We start from the raw sequence: 18,547 nt of genomic DNA, 5'->3' as shown, positions 1-18,547 counted from the left end.
AACATGGATAACGGCCGTGTGTGTTCACCATTTCACAGAACGTCCGGCCCATAATAGTCCTATCCTTGTCTGTAATATGGTACAGTATAAATATTTCTCAGCTCATCCACAGTCAGTGTATCGCGTGCACGGAGCTCCCAGACCAGGACATTTTGTAAAATAAATAAGTCCTCTGGCTTTAAAAAGAGGGCTGAACTGCTTAAGAGCAGGTTATGATTAAGACTTAATATCGCAACGCATCAACCTGTACTGACTCGAGTTTCTGTACTTTTAATGGATCTTGAATAAAATGTGAATTTTAACAGCGAACAACAGTGCTGGAAGACTTATTCATTTTACAGTGGACAAAAATAGGACATGGTCTATATTTTTGCGGATGTCACGGAACGGACACACTGTGTGCTGTCTGCATTGAAGTGAATGGGTCCCCATCCGACCCGCAAAAAAATAAATAAAACAGCCCTTATTGCAAGTTTTTTCTACAGGATGGCATCCAGTTATTGAGATGGGAATACCCCTGTAAGAAAACGAAAGTATATAATGATCACAATAGGAAGATAAACCATGCTTGCCTTTCTTTTGATCAGTTTGGTCCGGTTCAGTAAATCAAAGGAATCTTAAGACTTAAGAAAAAGTTATTTTATTCCAGAATTAGTGAATCTGTTGAATGTCCTTTTGTCCTTCGCGCCTTGCGATTAACTCATTTCTTCTTTTTACCTCCTTTTTTGGCTTTACCCTTTTTGCCTGTCTCTTTCCCTTTCTTGCTTTTTGTTTTTGCATAAGGTCCCAGGCTTTTCCGTACCATGGTGCCCTTCCACCAGGCTTGTATCTGAAGAAAGACAGTTATGCAATATGTTAATTGTAGGTCGTAACCATGGAAACGAGCAGTGTATAATGTGATGGAAAAATTAATCCAGCCAGCAAAGGAGGCAATATGGACAATCACAATACATTAGTAAGTGCCTGGTATTAACTTCCTCTACATAATAAATGCCATTTGCTGAAGTGAGACAACCCCTTTAAGACCGGAAATGTCATGACAAGACAGCATTCTTAAAAGGGTATACCAGCTTTTAGATACTGATGAACTATCAAGTGAATGGGAGCTGAACAGCAGTATGCTGGTTTGACCTCTACATAGTGGACAGAGCCTTCTGCTTCCAACTCGTCTGTTTACTTTGCCGGTGGCTACAAGTAAAAGTTTATTGTGTGAGTGTTGGGTGTAGAGGATAGGCCATCTATATCTAAAAGGATGCCTATAAAAACGAATCTAGAGTTTATTAACACAGATTTCAACCAAAATGATTGCCGTGGGAAATTGAATAAGAAATTATAGTTTTAGTTGATCCATGAAAGATCATCGGCTGAAAAGAAGTCAGCCATGTTTGAATTCTTTATCGGCTGATAGATTGTTCATCTGTTGCCCTGTGTCACTGAACACAAAAGAACAGTCTGAATGACTAATGGTCAAAACTGACTAAAATGTGTACAGCTTTATCTGCAAAACAATTGTTAAAGGGAACCTGTCACCGAGTCCAGCGTGAAGGAGCCCAGCACCGCCCAGCATCCTCAGAATCTCCTCCTTGCTCCCTGATGTCAGACAGCCGGAGCGCCATAATCTCGCTAGCGCATGCGCAGTTCCTTCCCTGAGGCTGATGCCAGCACAGGGAAGGAACACTATGAGGACACTGCGAATGCGCTAGCTCGCACATCGCGAGATTACGGCGCTCTGGCTGTCTGATGTCAGGGAGCAAGGAGGAGATTCTGAGGATGCGGGGCGGTGGTGGGCTCCTTCACGCTGGACTCATCTCACGTACAGGACACATCTCAGGGTAATTTGCATATGGATCAAATCGGTTTTTTTCCCCACAATAAAAGCACACCGAGCTGTTTCATGTGCACTTGGCAGCTGAAGACATCCGTGTTGGTCCCATGTTCATATGTGCCTGCATTGCTGAGAAATATGATGTTTTAATATATGCAAATTAGCTTCTAGGAGCAATGGGGGCGTTGCCATTACACCTAGAGGCTCCTCTCTCTGCAGCTGCTGAGCCCTCTGCACTTTGACAGGGCCAGGTCTGATGATTACACTATATGGCCCTGTCAATCAAAGTGGAGAGGATGCAGCAGTTGCAGAGACAGCAGAGCCTCTAGGCCAATGATGGCTAACCTCCGGTACTCCAGTTGTGGTGAAACTACGACTTCCATCATGCTTCATTCATTTCTGTAGAGTTCTGAGAACGGCCAAGCGAGTGTGCATCTTGGGAGTTGTAGTTTTACCAGAGCTGGAGTTTCGGAGGTTAGCCATCACAGCTGTAGGCAATGCCTCTGTTGCTCTTAAAGGTTCATTTGCATCATTTTTCTCAGCAATGCGGGCAAACATGAACTTGGAACCAACACAAATGCCTTCAGCTGCCAAGTGCACATGTAACAGATCAGCCAGTGTCATAGGTACAAATCTGCTGACAGATGCCCTTTAATTAGATGAACATTTGTTTAACTATCAACCTACTTCTGTCAAATGTGTATGGCCATCTTTAGTTCTTGGCCTTGTAACATCAAACACTAACATGGAAGTAAGCTATTACAAAAGAATTTTATATTGTACACTAAAGACCTTTTTCTTTGTTACCTTTAGTGAGTTTTCCATTAAAATATACCTAAGGCCTCTTTCACACGGCCGTTTTTTTTTCCCGTTTACTGGCCGTTTTTTGCGGTCCGTATACGGTCCGTATACGGAACCATTGATTTCAATGGGTCCGCAAATAAAACGGAATGTACTCCGTATGCATTCCGTTTCCGTTTTTCCGTTCCGTTTTAACATAGAACATGTCCTATATTTGGCCGCAAATCACGTTCCGTGGCTCCATTAAAGTCTATGGGTCCGCAAAAAAACGGAATGCATACGGAAGTGCATCCGTATGTGTTCCGTATCCGTTCAGTTTTTTGCGGATCCATCTATTGAAAATGTTATGCCCAGCCCAATTTTTTCTATGAAATAACTGTATACTGTATTTGCCATACGGAAAAACGGAACGGAAAAACGGAACTGAAACGGAAACACAACGGAAACAAAAAATGGAACAACGGATCCGTTTAAAACGGATCGCAAAACACTGAAAAAGCCATACGGTCGTGTGCAATAGGCCTAATACTGTAGATTACCTTAATTGCACTTGCTAGTTCCATCTTTTCTTGCTTCTTCTTTTGCTGGTCTTTCTCTTTCTCTAAGCGATCTTCTATAATCACAGTCTCATACTCTTCATACTGCAGTAAAATTGTACAGGCCTCACAGTAATCTATTCCAGCATACAGAGTACAGCAAACCATAAGAAGAGCCAACTACATATAAACATTAGCATTCACGCATGTCGTCTGTTCTATGAGAGGTCGGTGGTGAATAGAGTACAAATGGTAGAGAACATGGATGTCATCCACCTATAGATATGTATACAAATGAGACACTCCATGAAATATCACTTTCAACAGGGGTTGTGTGACGCAAGTGCAGTAGTGAGGTCCATCTTCATTTTGCCTAAAACCTCATTTTTAGTTCCTGAATTTCTATACAAATTTACACCCTGAAAAGGGAAACCAAACACCAAAATCTGGAAGTGCTATAACAAGAATGTAACAGCAATCTAATGCTACAGGAGCACCATAGGAAGGATCCTTTACACAGGTCGATTGTCAGGAACGAACATTCATACAAACGTTCACTCCCTATAATTGCCACGTGTAAAGGTGGCACTGACGACTGGATCAATGAGCGAAAGGTTGAAATCATAGTTGATACAGCACCCGAAGTGATTGTCTCTGGGCAGCAGATCATCCTGTGTGGACAGGAATCTGCTGAACAGAAACAAGGAATCGTGTGGGGATGAGTGATCGCAGTACAGATCGCTTGTTCCCATACAGTGGAGATGATTACTGCATGTAAAAGCAGCTCTCATCTCTGCTAACAATCAGGCAGTTATCGGGAATGTTAATTCCTGATTGTCTCTGTCCAAGTAAAGGAGCCTTAATATGGACATTTGACAGGGAGATAAACCTTTTGAGCAGTTTGCAGGCATTTGATTGTCCCACTGTTTCCATATTAGAAAACCATACTGAAGGACACTTTAACCTCTTCAGGACACATGACGTACCGGTACGTCATGTATGGTTCCGATCACCCGAGTAGGCACCTTGGCTAGATGCGCCGGGGACCCCCCCCCCCCCCCATGTCGGCGATCGCAGTAAACCGCAGGTCAATTCAGACCTGCGGTTTCGAAAGTTTCTGATCGCGGGGATCAGAAACTTCAAATAAGCTTAATTTTAATGTTTAACCCCCCCCGCGCGCGCTGCCCTCTTCGTTATCTGCCGGCGGGCACAGCGGGGGGGGGGTGTGGGGAGTGCGGCAGGGCGGGCGGTGCTTAGGGGGGCGGGCGGCCAGGCATGCGATCGCCCGCCCCCTCTCTCAGGATGGCCGAGCGGTTTGCAGAGTGTCAGCACATTGCTGACACTCTGCTCGAAACACATGACACCTGTGCTGGCACAGATGCCATGCGTTTAACCCCTTCCATGCCGCGGTCCGAAGGGACCGCTGTATGGAAAAGGTTAAGAGGGAGGGAGCTCCCTCCCTCTCCCATCGGGGGCTCCTGTGCCTTTTCAGCCCCCGATGGGAGAGGGAGGGGGCCCCCCTCCCTCCCCATCACCCACTGCTTTGCTGTGGCAGCGAGTGATGGGTACCATGGCAATCGGACGCCTTCACAGGTGTCCGGCTGTCCATGGTGCTGATTAGACTTCTGCTAAAGGCAGAAGTCTAATCAGACTTTGTAAAGTGAAAATACAGTACAGTACACTATATAGTGTACTGTATTATACAGACATCAGACCCAGTGGATCTTCAAGAACCAAGTGGGTCTGGGTCAAAAAAAAGTAAAAATCAAAAAACCCATTTATCACTGATTAAAAATGAAAAAAATTAAATTCCCTACACATGTTTGATATCACCGTGTCCGTAACGACCTGATCTATAAAACGGTCATGTTACTTTACCCGAATGGTGAACGCCATAAAAAAAAATAAAAAAAAACTATGATGAAATTGAAATTTTGCCCACCTTACTTCCCAAAAAAGGTAATAAAAGTGATCAAAAAAGTCGTATGTACCCCAAAATAGTACCAATCAAACAGTCACCTCATCCTGCAAAAAATGAGACCCTACCTAAGATAATCGCCCAAAAACTGAAAAAACTATGGCTCTCAGAATATGGAGACACTAAAACATGATTTTTTTTGTTTTTGTTTCAAAAATGAAATCATTGTGTAAAACTTACATAAATAAAAAAAAAAGTATACATATTAGGTATCGCCGCGTCCGTAATAACCTGCTCTATAACAATATTACATGATCTAACCCCTCAGGTGAATACCGTAAAAATAAACAAAAATAAACAGTGTAAAAAAGCCAATACATGTCACCTTACATCACAAAAAGTGTAATAGCAAGCGATCAAAAAGTCATACGCACCCCAAAATAGTGCCAATCAAACCGTCATCTCATCCCGCAAAAATCATACCCTACCCAAGATATTTGCCCAAAAACTGAAAAAACTATGGCTCTCAGACTATGGAGACACTAAAACATGATTTATTTTGTTTCAAAAATGAAATCATTGTGTAAAACTTACATAAATAAAAAAATAGTATACATATTAGGTATCTTCGCATCCGTGACAACCTGGTCTATAAAAATATCACATGATCTAACCTGTCAGATGAATGTTGTAAATAACAAAAAATAAAAACGGTGCCAAAACAGCTATTTCTTGTTACCTTGCCTCACAAAAAGTGAAATATAGAGCAACCAAAAATCATATGTACCCTAAACTAGTACCAACAATACTGCCACCCTATCCCGTAGTTTCTAAAATGGGGTCACTTTTTTGGAGTTTCTACTCTAGGGGTGCATCAGGGGGGCTTCAAATGGGACATGGTGTCAAACAAAACGGTCTGCAAAATCTGCCTTCCAAAACCGTATGGCATTCCTTTCCTTCTGCGCCCTGCCGTGTGCCCGTACAGTTGTTTATGACCACATATGGGGTGTTTCTTTAAACTACAGAATCGGAGCCATAAATATTGAGTTTTGTTTGGCTGTTAACCCTTGCTTTGTAACTGGAAAAAAAATGGAAAATTTGCCCAAAAATCTAAATTCTGAAATTTTATCACCATTTGCCATTAACTCTTGTGGAACACCTAAAGGGTTAACGACGTTTGTAAAATCAGTTTTGAATACCTTGAGGGGTGTAGTTTCTAGAATGGGGTCATTTTTGGGTGGTTTCTATTATGGAAGCCTCACAAATTGACTTCAGACCTGAACTGGTCCCTAAAAAGTGGGTTTTTGAAAATTTCTGAAAAATTTCAAGATTTGCTTCTAAACTTCTAAGCCTTGTAACATCCCCCAAAAATAAAATATCATTCCCAAATTGATCCAAACATGAAGTAGACATATGGGGAATGTAAAGTAATAACTATTTTTGTAGGTATCACTATGTATTATAGAAGTAGAGAAATTGAAACTTGGAAATTTGCAATATTTTACAAATTTTTGGTAAATTTGGTATTCTTTTATAAATAAAAATGATTATTTTTTTTACTTCATTTTACCAGTGTCATGAAGTACAATATGTGACGGAAAAACAATCTCAGAATGGCCTGGATAAGTCAAAGCGTTTTAAAGTTATCACCACTTAAAGTGACACTGGTCAGATTTGCAAAAAATGGCCTGGTCCTTAAGGTGAAATAAGGCTGTGTCCCTAAGGGGTTAAATATATCTCCTATGTGCATGATTATCAATGTTGGCCTTACTTGCTTAGCTAGATCACTGAGCAATGAAAGGTCGCTAGTTCTAGAAGTCTTCAGAGAGTTCAGTTCAGCCTGCTTCTCTTCTGTGTCTTTGTCATACTTCTCCATCCAGTATTCCAACTTCTCTTCCAGCTCCTGAAAATACAAATGTCAACAATAGAGGTAACTTATGTTCACTCTGCGCATTTGGCCTATGTAAAAGAAATATATATATATATATATATATATATATTCCTCAGACCTATACTGTAAAGTACCTTTATCAGGATAGTCCATCAATATTTTATTAGGTTTAGGGATGAGCGAATCGATTCTTCTCATTAGCAAGAGTTCTTCACCTGTGAGGGGCTGTCCCCACAGGAGACGTGTCCACTTGCCAGTTGATCGACAGAGCCAAACATCTAGCCCAGCTCTGACAATCTGGACAGCGTAGGCTCTGAATCAGAAGCAGCGACTCAGCTTGCGCTGCTACCTGGAAGTGTAACGGCTCATGCGCATTTGCCGCTCCTGAAGCGGAATTTGAGCTTCGGTGTCGCTATACGGCAAAATGGAACAGATTGTCAGACCCAAGGTAGATGTTTGGCCTGGTCAATCAAAAGGCAGGTGGATGCTTCTTCACCTGTGGGGACAGGCCCTCACAGATGAAGAACTCTTGCTAATAAGATGTATAGATTAGTTTGAATCGATTTGCTCATCCCTAGTGGGGTTCTGACTCTTGGCACCTACTCTGATCAGCTTATGGAAGAGACAATGTGAAGTGCCATGTCCCCTTGATTGTGTATCCCAGGCACAGTACCATACTTAGGCCACTTTCACATGAGCGATATGGATTGTGTCAGGATCTGTTCAGGAAAAAATTGACGGTTTTGAATGCAATTTTTTCTGCAATTGTGTTCAATGTTTGTGTTTTTTCCATCTGGATTGCCTGTTTTTTTTTTCACGTGTGGGAAAAAAAATAAACTGAGGAATAACAATCTACATCTCCTAGCAACCATCAGTGAAACACACATTGCATCTGGATGCCTTCCGTTTTTCACCCAAGCCCCATTCATTTGTATGGAGCCAGAGCTGCATGAAAAACGTACAATATAGAACATGCTGTGATCTCTCCTGAACGCAGAGATGATGTGTGAAAAACAACGCTCATGTGAACACACCATTAAAATGAATGGGTCAGGATTCAGTCCGAATTATGTGTTCACTACATGCATTGCATCCAGACGGAAAACTCACTCGTGTGAAAGAGCCCTTAGGGCTGTTTCACGCGAGCGAGTCCATTGCGGGAATCGCGCTCCGTGTGTAAGCGGGATCCTCCGCTCTGGACTTGCAGGAGCGCACGGTATTATCATGATTTATAATGCTGTGTGTCTCTGCTTGACCTTATTTCTACAGAATCATACTGACAGCTTTATGTCACTAGGATTCTGTGGAAAAAAGGCCAAGCAGAGACCCACAGCATTATAAATCAGTATAATGCTGTGCGCTCCTGCAAGTCCAGAGCAGAGGATCCCGCTTACACACGGAGCGCGATTCCCGCAATGGACTCGCTCGTGTGAAGCAGCCTTTACACTTTTAGCCTTACCTGGTACCACAGGTCACGGCAGCTCAGTCCCAATAAATATAGGTGACCCAGCCTCTTCAGCTGATCGGTGGAGGTTCCAATGGTCAGACCTCCAGCATGAAATCCCACTAGAATCTTTACAGAAAATCCACTTATTTCAGTAATCTCACCATTGAGTGACAAAAGGTTTGCTCACCTGTTGATGCTGCCTTAGGAAATTTTCAATCTCAATATGGACTCTTATCTCTTCATCCATCTTTTCTTTAATTTTCTATAGAAAATGAGGTGATATGTGGCAAGAACCAGCAATGAGTTGATCCTATAAGATACAGTGTGTAGCTCTGGGAGCTTCTGAGACTGAAAAGCATAAATTACTTTTAAAGTGTACATCCACAAAGGACGTAAAATTCTCCGGAAATCTGCATTTGCTGAAGATCTGCCACAAATTTCACACTCTGCATTGCAAAAGGTGAAATCTGCTGAACAAATTGATATGCTGCGGATTTAACCCCTTCAAAACCTTGCAATTTTTCATTTTTGCCTTTTACTCCCTGCCTTCCCAGAGCCGTAATTATTATTTTTTTATTCTTACATTCCCATAGCCAAACAAGGGCTTGTTTTTGCAGGACAGGTTGTACTTTCTAATAGCACCATTTAATATTGCATACAATGTACAATGTGGGAAGCTGGAAAAAAAAATCCAAATGGGGTGGAATAGAAAAAAATGCAATTCTAAATAGTTTTAAGGGTTTTGTTTTTACAACGTTCCCTTGCGGTAAAAATGACCTGTTACCTTCATTCTCTGGGTCAGTAGAATTACAGCAATACCATGCTTTTGTAGTTTTTCTTGTGTTTTAATATTTAAAAAAAAAAAAAAAAAAAAGATAAAAACTTTGAAAAAACATGATTTTCTTTTTCTTTGCATCACTGTATTCTGACTCCTATAACCCTTTTATAGTTACTTCTACGGATCTGAGTGAGGGCTTATTGTTTGTGGGGCAATCTGTAGTTTTTATTGATGTGTGTATGACTATTTGATCACTTTTTAATTAAAAAATTATAGGGTGTGAAGTGACAATAAAAATGCATACAGCATTCACCATATGGGATAAATACATTTATATTTTTTATATTAGTCTGGATGTGGCGGTACCCATGATATTTATTGTTTTGTTTATTTTTAATTATTGAGAAAGTGGGTGATTTCAATTTTATTATTTTAATTTTTAAAATTTTTAAAAATGTTTAAATTTGTATATATTTTTTTACATTTATTTTAAGTCCCCCTAGGGAACATGCAGATTGCTTGTCCCATAGACAGCTATGAATTCCCATTGTAGCCTATAGGAGATTCATTATGTTGCGCCCTGGCCCTACCTTTGCAGGTAAAACATGTGAAAAATGTGTTTCAACTGGGAAAAAAAATTGCACAGTCAATAGCTACATCTCAAAGCTAGGGTGAACTGTGTGCGGTTTTGCACCAAGGCACACTGCCCCAACATGTGAACCCACCCTAGTAGCTGAAGTAAGGGGATTTCAAAATTGCAACTAATATCCCCATATTTCAAACAGTTATTTTGACCCCCCCCCCCCCAATAGCAATGGCAAGGGTGAAATCACAATTTTCATAGCCCATATGGGAATAGTCTCAATGTGGCACTCCGCTCCAAATCCCATGTCCAGAAGTGTGGAACCGCTGCCATATTCATTCCTGGCTTCAATTCAGTGGAAATGCATTTTATTTTTCTCATACAATATTATGACTGGTATATACTGATCTTACAGAGTAAGGCCTCTTTCACACGGGCATCATGTTTTGGTTCAGGATGCATCCCGGGTGCATTGCGGCAAACCCGCGCGAGCAGGTATGAAATTTCAGTCAGTTTTGAATGCGATTGCGTTCCATTGTTCAGTTTTTATCACGCGGGTGCAATGCGTTTTGCACGCGCGTGATAAAAAACTGAATGTGGTACCCAGACCCGAACTTCGTCACTGAAGTTCAGGTTTGGGTTCAAGGTTGTGTAGATTGTATTATTTTCCCTTATAACATGGTTATAAGGGAAAATAATAGCATTCTGAATACAGGGCTGGAGGGGTTAAAAATTTTTTTAACTCACCTTAATCCACTTGTTCGCGCAGCCCGACTTCTCTTCTTTCTTCAGGACCTGGGTAAAGGACATTTGATGACATCACTGCGCTCATCACATGGTCCATCACATGATCCATCACCATGGTGATGGATCATGTGATGGACCATGTGATGAGCGCATTGACGTCACCACAGGTCCTTTTCCTCAAAGAAGAAGAAAGAAGAGAAGCCGGGCTGTGCGAACAAGTGGATTAAGGTGAGTTAAATTATTACTATTTTTTTAACCCCTCCAGCCCTATTGTACTATGCATTCTGTATTCAGAATGCTATTATTTTCCCTTATAACCATGTTATAAGGGAAAATAATAATGATCGGGTCCCCATCCCGATCGTCTCCTAGCAACCGTGCGTGAAAATCGCACCGCTTCCGCACTTGCTTGCGGATGCTTGCGATTTTCACGCAGCCCCATGCACTTCTATGGGGCCTGCGTTGCGAGAAAAACGCACAAAATAGAGCATGCTGCGATTTTCACGCAACGCACAAGTGATGCGTGTAAATCACCGCTCATGTGCACAGCCCCATAGAAATGAATGGGTCCGGATTCAGTGCGGGTGCAATGCGTTCACCTCATGCATTGTACCCGCACGGAAATCTCGCCTGTGTGAAAGAGGCCTAAGGGGCTCATGCACACAAATGTATTTTCTTTCCATGTTCGTTCCGTTTTTTTGCAGGCCGTATGTGGAACCATTCACTTCAATGGATCCGCAAAAAAAACACGTATTTCCGTTCCGCCAAAAAATAGAACGTGTCTTATTATTGTCCGCATTACGGACAAGGATAGTACAGTTCTATGAAGGGCCAGCTGTTCCGTTCCGCAAAATATGGAATGCACACGGATGTCATCCGTATTTCTTGTGGATCCGTTTTTTGCATACGGTCGTGTGCATGAGCCCTAAGATCTCACGCAAACGGCTGTGCTTGCAGAGCCGCTAAATATGGATGCGGTCCACGTGCTGTCGTCTTTTTCTATTTTTTTTCAGACCCACTGACTTTAATGATTCCATGGTCTGCCTTTTGTGGACATATTCTATGCTTTTGCAGAACTGACAGATGCGGAAAACATAAGGACAATCCTGCGGATCTGCAATTGGCGGTGCATGAGCCCCTAACGCATAAATCCTGCTTATATACGACTTTGTCAGAATGCATTTCAGCAAACGTATTCCTACAATGCACACCTGGATGTCCATCTGCAGGTTAGACTCTGCTATGTTGCACTTTTTCTGTGTCTGGAACACTTGAAGCTCGGTGTCCTTCTTGACATATTTGCCTTCCATGCTGGTTTTAGCTTTCATCTCCTGCAGTTGATCCTTTAGGTGTGCAATCAGTTCTGTGCGATTCTGAGAGGACATAAAACGGTAGTGATATTTGTATTCGTTTAGGCCTACGGGACCACAGGTACTGAGCTGTTACATTCAGAATGCAGACTTTTAAACATGGCTACAATAAACCTATCTAAATTAAGCCATTAGAGAGTGTATGCAGGATATAACTAGTATTAAATTCCACACATGTATGGCCTGCAGGACCACACTCTATTCAGCTTAAAGGGGTTATCCCACAAAGGACATTCAAGGACTATCCACAGGATTGGTGATAGATGTGTGATTTCTGGGACGCACATTGATCACTAGAACGGTGCTCCATTCAAAGTCTATGGAGCACTGTACTCAGCTATATGCATCAGTGCTATACACTGGAACATCAGGGCCCGTGTTTGAGCACTTCTACTTACTACAGTCATACAGAAACAGTAGGAGACTCAGGTCCCCTGTTCTAGTCATCAGTGTGGGTCCCAGCGTTGGGGCCCCCAGCAATCCAACTTTCATCACTTATCCTGTTGACAGCTAATAAATGTCCTTTGTTAGATTATCTTGTCACATTACGTCAAATAAGTATTCTAGCAGATGACAACTACAATGTGTATTGTATTTACAGTGGACATGTAAGTATGACTATTTGGATGGTTTACCTCTCATTTTGGTTAATTATTTGATAGTTAAAGGGGTTGTCCAACTTAAAAACTGATTTCAGATAAGTGTTTAACATGAAGAAAAAAGGTATTCACCTATTCATGGCCACTCCGTTCCAGTGCTCCTGAGTGACCAAAGTATGACATCCCATCAGCGGTCATATGCCGGTGAATGGCTGCAGCACTGCACATGACCACAGACCAGGAAGGATCGGAGACTGATTGGCAGTGGATCAGTGTGGTGGTGAATAGGTGACTTTTGTTCTTTATGTTAAACACTTTCCCATCGGACAACCCCTTTAAGCTATAAAATAAGACATGCTTCATATAAAATGTATTATTACCTGCAACTCCACTTTCTTTTCTTGTTTTACATCTTGTAACTGCTTCTGCAGTAATCTGATCTTCTTTCTCCCCTCCTGTTCTCTGTGGAACAGTTGTAATGTTACACTGTACATACGGCATTAATGCTGACATATGGAGATTGAGAAATTCATAATCTGTCACATAGGTCAATGACAATGCTATGTGTTCAGATTCCATGCAGCTACCCACTGCCATCCGCACTCAGCATCCCCTTCTTTCGGTACCCTCTCACAGGTGTACTAATATGCTATACCCCTTCCATTTGCCCATATATCCCAGCATGTAGCTTGATCTAGGCCTGTGACGGCTAACCTCTGGCACTCCAGCTGTGGTAAAACTACGACTCCCAGCATGCTCCATTCATTTCTATGGAGTTCTGAGATCAGCCAAGCAAGTGTACATTTTGGGAGTCGTACCAGCTGTGGTCAAACTACGACTCCCAAGATGTACACTTGCTTGGCTGATATCAGAACTCCACAAAAATTTATGGAGCATGCTGGGAGTCGTAGTTTCACCACAGCTGGAGTGCCAGAGATTAGCCATCACTGATCTAAGCCCTCTACCTCCAGTGTTCAACCATGCAGCCGTTTATCCCAACTATCACCTTTCTATTGTATTGTAGAGGTTCGCTTTTGTCTCTTTCTCAGTGGCCACTGCGTCCTGAAGGCTCTGAAATGATCCAGATGTTTCCAGCTCCATTAACAAATCTGCAATGATGTCTGCTGCAAATTGTCTACAAGACAAAGGACAAAGAGTTATCACAAGTATCAATATTGTAGTTTATCATCTTGAACTGGTAACAGGTAAGGCTACTTTCACACTTGCGGCAGAGAGATCCGGCAAGCAGTTCCGTCGCCAGAACTGCCTGCCGGATCCGGCAAAACGTATGCCAACTGATGGCATTAGTAAGACTGATCAGGATCATGATCAGTCTTAAAAATGCCTGATCAGTCAAAAAAAATGCATTGAAATGCCGGATCCGTCTTTCTGGTGTCATCCGGCATTTACTTTTTTCACCTTTTTTTTCGGTCTGAACGACGGTTCTGGTATTTTGAATGCCGGATCCGGCACTAATACATTCCTATGGGAAAAAATGCCAGATCCGGCATTCAGGCATGTCTTCAGTTTTTTTTGCCAGAGATAAAACCGTAGCATGCTACAGTTTTATCTTTTGCCTGATCAGTCAAACGACTGAACTGAAGACATCCTGATGCATCCTGAACAGATTGCTCTCCATTCAGAATGCATGGGGATATACCTGATCAGTTCTTTTCCGGTATAGAGCCCCTAGGACGGAACTCTATGCCGGAAAAGAAAAACGCTAATGTGAAAGTAGCCTAAGGAGTAGTGATATGACGCTGCTCTTTACCTATCTGCCTGGACTTTCTTTAGGTTGTCAGAAGTAAGAGGACTTTGTCTTGCAGCCTTTGTGAATTGCACATTGCTAATTTTCAGCTTTTCACTAGTTTCATGGACCTGCTCCTTCAGATCCCGCAGCTTGTTTAACAGAGGAGGTGGTGTTAACTGGATGTCTGCACGTGTCGCAATCAGTTCTTCAAGGTTTCCTTCCATTTGTCTCTGAGTCTTCAAGATTTTACCAATTTCATTTCCTACAATCTAAGATTTAAAATAACATTGATACCTTATATTACGATCCCTGAAGGCTACTAAGGGCTCTTTTACATGAGCGAGTTTTCTGCGCGGGTCCAATGCGTGACGTGAACGCATAGCACCCGCACTGAATCCGGACCCATTCATTTCAATGGGTCTGTGTACATGAGCGTTGTTTTTCACGCATTACTTCTGCGTTGCATTAAAAATTGCAGCATGTTCTATATTCTCGGTCATGATCTATTCCAGTGGTGCCGAACTATGGCACGGGTGCCAGGTGTGGCACTCAGAGCCAATCTCTGTGGGCCCCCGTACCCTGGAAAACGTCTATGGTGTACCAATATGCCTTAGAGATTTCCTACCATTCATCAGTGCAGGACGCACTATGAACAGCACAGGCAGCGCACTGAATGTAGGCAGGCTATTATAGCTAAATGATAAAGTACATGGAAGATACTATATTGGACTGTAGTATTCAGGGTAAATTGCCGTGAGGGCACTTTGTGATAAATAAGTGGGTTTTGGGTTGCAGTTTGGGCAGTCACTCTGTAAAAGGTTCGCCATCACTGATCTATTCTATAGGAATTCTGCATACTCCTCAACTGGAATTGAAAATGGAAAGTTTACTATAACATTTGTGTTCTTTAAAGGGCTTCTGTCACCCCACTAAACTTTTTTTTTTTTTTTTCGTGTACTTATAATCCCTATCCTGCGATATATCTATACATTATGTTATTAATCATTTTCGTTCAGTAGATATGTCAAAAAACATACTTTTATAATATGCTAATTACCTGTCTACCAGCAAGTAGGGCGTCTACTCTTCTCTTTCGGTGACATCATCGGCGCAGGCGCACTGAGGGATTGCTGAGGAGGCGAGCCTCCTTATCTCAGAGAGTCTGCGCCGAATCAACACAGGCGTGCAATTTTTGAAATGCTGACAGGGCCAGTCGGAGGAGGAGATCCCGGCTCGCCCTGTTAATCAACAGGAGGAGACGCCCTACTTGCTGGTAGACAGGTAATTAGCATATTATAAAAGTAAGTTTTTTGACATATCTACTGAACGAAAATTATTAATAACATAATGTATAGATATATCGCAGGATAGGGATTATAAGTACACAAAAAAAAAAAAGTTTAGTGGGGTGACAGAAGCCCTTTAAAGAGGCACTGCCAGAAAAATAGTGTGTAAGGGCGGTATTAGGTATACACAATACTGTTTAAAGGGAATCTGTCACCTGGTTTTAGCATTTTAAGCAGTCACCATTGCCATGTTCAATAAACGACCTTATTTCCTGCAGTGGTCTTCTTTCTTCATTTCGTGTTGTCATTTTGATTTAAAAAAAGCTCTTTTTCTGTTATGCAAATGAACCTCCAAGGTGCCCAGAGGGGCGTTTTTTTTTTTCCATCTCTGGAGCCCAGTAACGCCCGCCTGCAGTGCCCAGCCCACCTTAATTTGAAGCCCAAGCACGCCTCCTGATCCAGAAATATCCTCGTAGAACTATATTTTGGCTGAGATGTGTGGGACGTTTTGCAGGCGGCACCATTTTGGCATTTCTCCTGTAAAATAGACAGGTCTACCTGTTCCTGTGTGTTCAAAAACTCCAGGAAAGCCTGGTTGGGAACCACTATATACCCATATTGGTGCCTTTATGAGCATATTGCATATTTCTACGTATATCTATAGGATAGTAGCAGAGAAATAAGATTCAAGTCTATTACCAGGACAATACAATAGGCTCAGAACATGGCAATGTCCTGTCACTGGGCAGAGCAGAGGAGCTGCGGTGATGGGATGATGGATGTTTAGATGTAAGATAGTTCCCGAATAAACACACAGACGAGTCACATTATTATGACCACCAGCTAACATCCAGAGTAACCACCGTCTGCAGCACGGACAGCAGCTAAACAGGATGGGAGTGACTCCATAAGGTCCTGGTGGGTTGTCACAGGTGTCTGGAGCTATGCTGACTGCAGTGCATCCCACAGCTGGGGAGGATCCATAGGGCAAACATAATGGTCGAGGTGGTCCCACAGATGCTCAATTGGGCTCAAGTCTGGGGAATTAGTACAAGTGTGGCAATAGTTCAATTTTTCTACTCACGATACACTTTCACCACAGCAGCACATGAACAGTTCACAAACTGCAGTTTCAGAAATACCGCCCCCCCTGGTGACGAAAGTCAATAATCATTCCTTTTTTGCAACTCTGATAAATTGCCCCTTTTACCCATGAAAGCAACGAGGGAGACATCTACGGACAGCCTATCACACACCTTATGCACCCACCGAGCCACCTCACGGCACGTGACTTCCTTCATGAGCTGCATGTAAATAGTAGGAAGGGGTCATAATAATGTGACTCCACCGTATATGTGACATTTGCTAACCATTTATGTTCTCCTTCAATAGAATTAAGGTTCCTACTCACGTTATTTCGCCCCTGGTAGGAGACTGGCATGATATATCCTAGGACAGAAAGCTGATCCAAGCTGTCCTCCAGCACCGTGCTCACCCGCAAGACTTCCATCATGGGCAATGATGCCATCTCTTAAGTGTCTTTGGGACCGTCCAGTATTTTTATGGGACCTGTATAAGAAAACTACATAGACAATAGACCCAAACTTCAATAGGTGGAGGATTAGATGAGTGAAGGAGTGGAAATGCTGCATATTCATGAAGATAAAGATTAGCATGCTAAAGAATATGAATAATCAATAAATCCTGGTGCAAGAAAAGAAACATTTTATTGGAGGTGCAGTATTTGACAGTTTTCACATTTATAGGGGGTGTCCTCGAATAAGAAACTGTACCGTGCTGACCGCTGCCTGCCTCTGCTATTGAAACAATCATATGTATCTGCTTCCCGCCACTCTGTTCCTACGTGTCCATCTTCCAGTCCGCGGCCTGGGCATGATCATCTGCTCCGATGCAGCCAATGGCTGCCTTTAGTGGTGACATCCACAAGAGACAAGTCAGTTGGCAAGTGGTTGGCTGCAGTGGGGCAGGTGACCATGCCAGGAAGGAAGTAAACAGGCCGCGGACATGAAGACAGACTCGCAGGAGCCAGAGCGGCAGGGAACACATGATTTTTTTCCAAAGCGGGTGCAGGCTGCGGATATCACAGACACAGAAAAGTGTTTTATTCCTGGACAACCCCTTTAAGCGTCAGAACAGTAAAATAATAAGTTATGCTCCCGTTCTGCCATTTTCCTGACCGTTCAGCCAATCACAGGCCACATCTGTGACCCACCTCAGACAGTGATTGGCTCAGCGCTCAGGGACCAGACAGTAGAGGGGACGGGGCAGCACTGAAATGAGAGCGGCAGGGTGACCTATGACCTATTTTATTATTTTACACTGTTCTGAGCTTTTTTTTTTTTTTTTAATAAAATAATTAGACGACCAAAGTTTCAATAGTTTGAGAAATATGACGTTCAGGTCAGGCCCTTACATCAAACACACGTGTCAGAAACCTGCATGGGGCTTCACAGCCATAATGGGAGATTTATGAAACGGCACAAATGAAAAACTCTCTTTGTTGCCCATAGCAACCAATCACAGCCCATCTCTCATTGCATAGGCTGCTCTTGAAAAATGAAAGCTGTGCTGCTATTGGTTGCTAGGGGCAACAAAGAGCGTTTTTCCATTTGTGCCGTTTCATAGATCTGCCCGACGCCTGCGGTGTTGTATGTGGTGTACCAGTCAGAATTACAAGCCATTGAGAAGGGAGCGTCAGAAGTACTGTTCACTGAACACACACAATAGCTACTAAATGAACCGTCGTAGTTTATAGAATATAATAATAATATAAAATGTCATCTTCAGCAGCTCCTATATCATGGGTAATTACCTGCACTGCACAAGCGAGTAGTCATAAAGTCGCGTCTGGTTTCCATGGACACCGAAGCTCCGCCCCGGGGGCCTTCTCTCCGTCCCGCCCAGTAATCGCCGGTTTTTATGTTTATTCCGTTGACAGTTCGTTTCTGGCTGTGCGGACGCATATTCCGCTTGGTGAATGTGCAGACAGCCAGCG

At 42.6% G+C, this 18,547-nt stretch overlaps 1 protein-coding gene across 1 annotated transcript; it reads right to left on the bottom strand.

Annotated features, from left to right (window-relative positions):
- Window positions 1–429: 429 nt before the first annotated feature.
- IQCG (IQ motif containing G) lies at window positions 430–18,489 on the bottom strand. The gene is made up of 10 exons (XM_040428459.1): window positions 18,365–18,489; window positions 16,943–17,113; window positions 14,267–14,514; window positions 13,502–13,630; window positions 12,876–12,957; window positions 11,738–11,899; window positions 8,606–8,680; window positions 6,852–6,983; window positions 3,166–3,267; window positions 430–829 (listed from the first exon to the last, which is right to left on the bottom strand). Exons 2-10 carry the CDS (start codon window positions 17,057–17,059, stop codon window positions 701–703), a joined length of 1,176 nt encoding a protein of 391 aa, XP_040284393.1. The 5' UTR covers window positions 17,060–17,113; window positions 18,365–18,489; the 3' UTR covers window positions 430–700.
- Window positions 18,490–18,547: the final 58 nt, after the last annotated feature.

The sequence above is a fragment of the Bufo bufo genome, chromosome 4 (assembly GCF_905171765.1).
Source record: "Bufo bufo chromosome 4, aBufBuf1.1, whole genome shotgun sequence".
Taxonomy (NCBI): Eukaryota; Metazoa; Chordata; class Amphibia; order Anura; family Bufonidae; genus Bufo; species Bufo bufo.
Note: the sequence above shows the minus strand (reverse complement) of the source record. Positions and strands in the feature narration are given on the sequence as shown.

What these genes read in the sequence shown, in the direction of transcription:
- IQCG (XM_040428459.1), bottom strand. Translation starts at nt 17,059, where the DNA reads ATGGCATCATTGCCCATGATGGAAGTCTTGCGGGTGAGCACGGTGCTG. An exon ending in AAAAGAAAGTGGAGTTGCAG is followed by an intron (nt 11,900 to 12,875) that starts GTAATAATACAT and finishes ATGTCCTCTCAG; the next exon opens with AATCGCACAGAACTGATTGC. An exon ending in ACCTGCAGATGGACATCCAG is followed by an intron (nt 8,681 to 11,737) that starts GTGTGCATTGTA and finishes CATTTTCTATAG; the next exon opens with AAAATTAAAGAAAAGATGGA.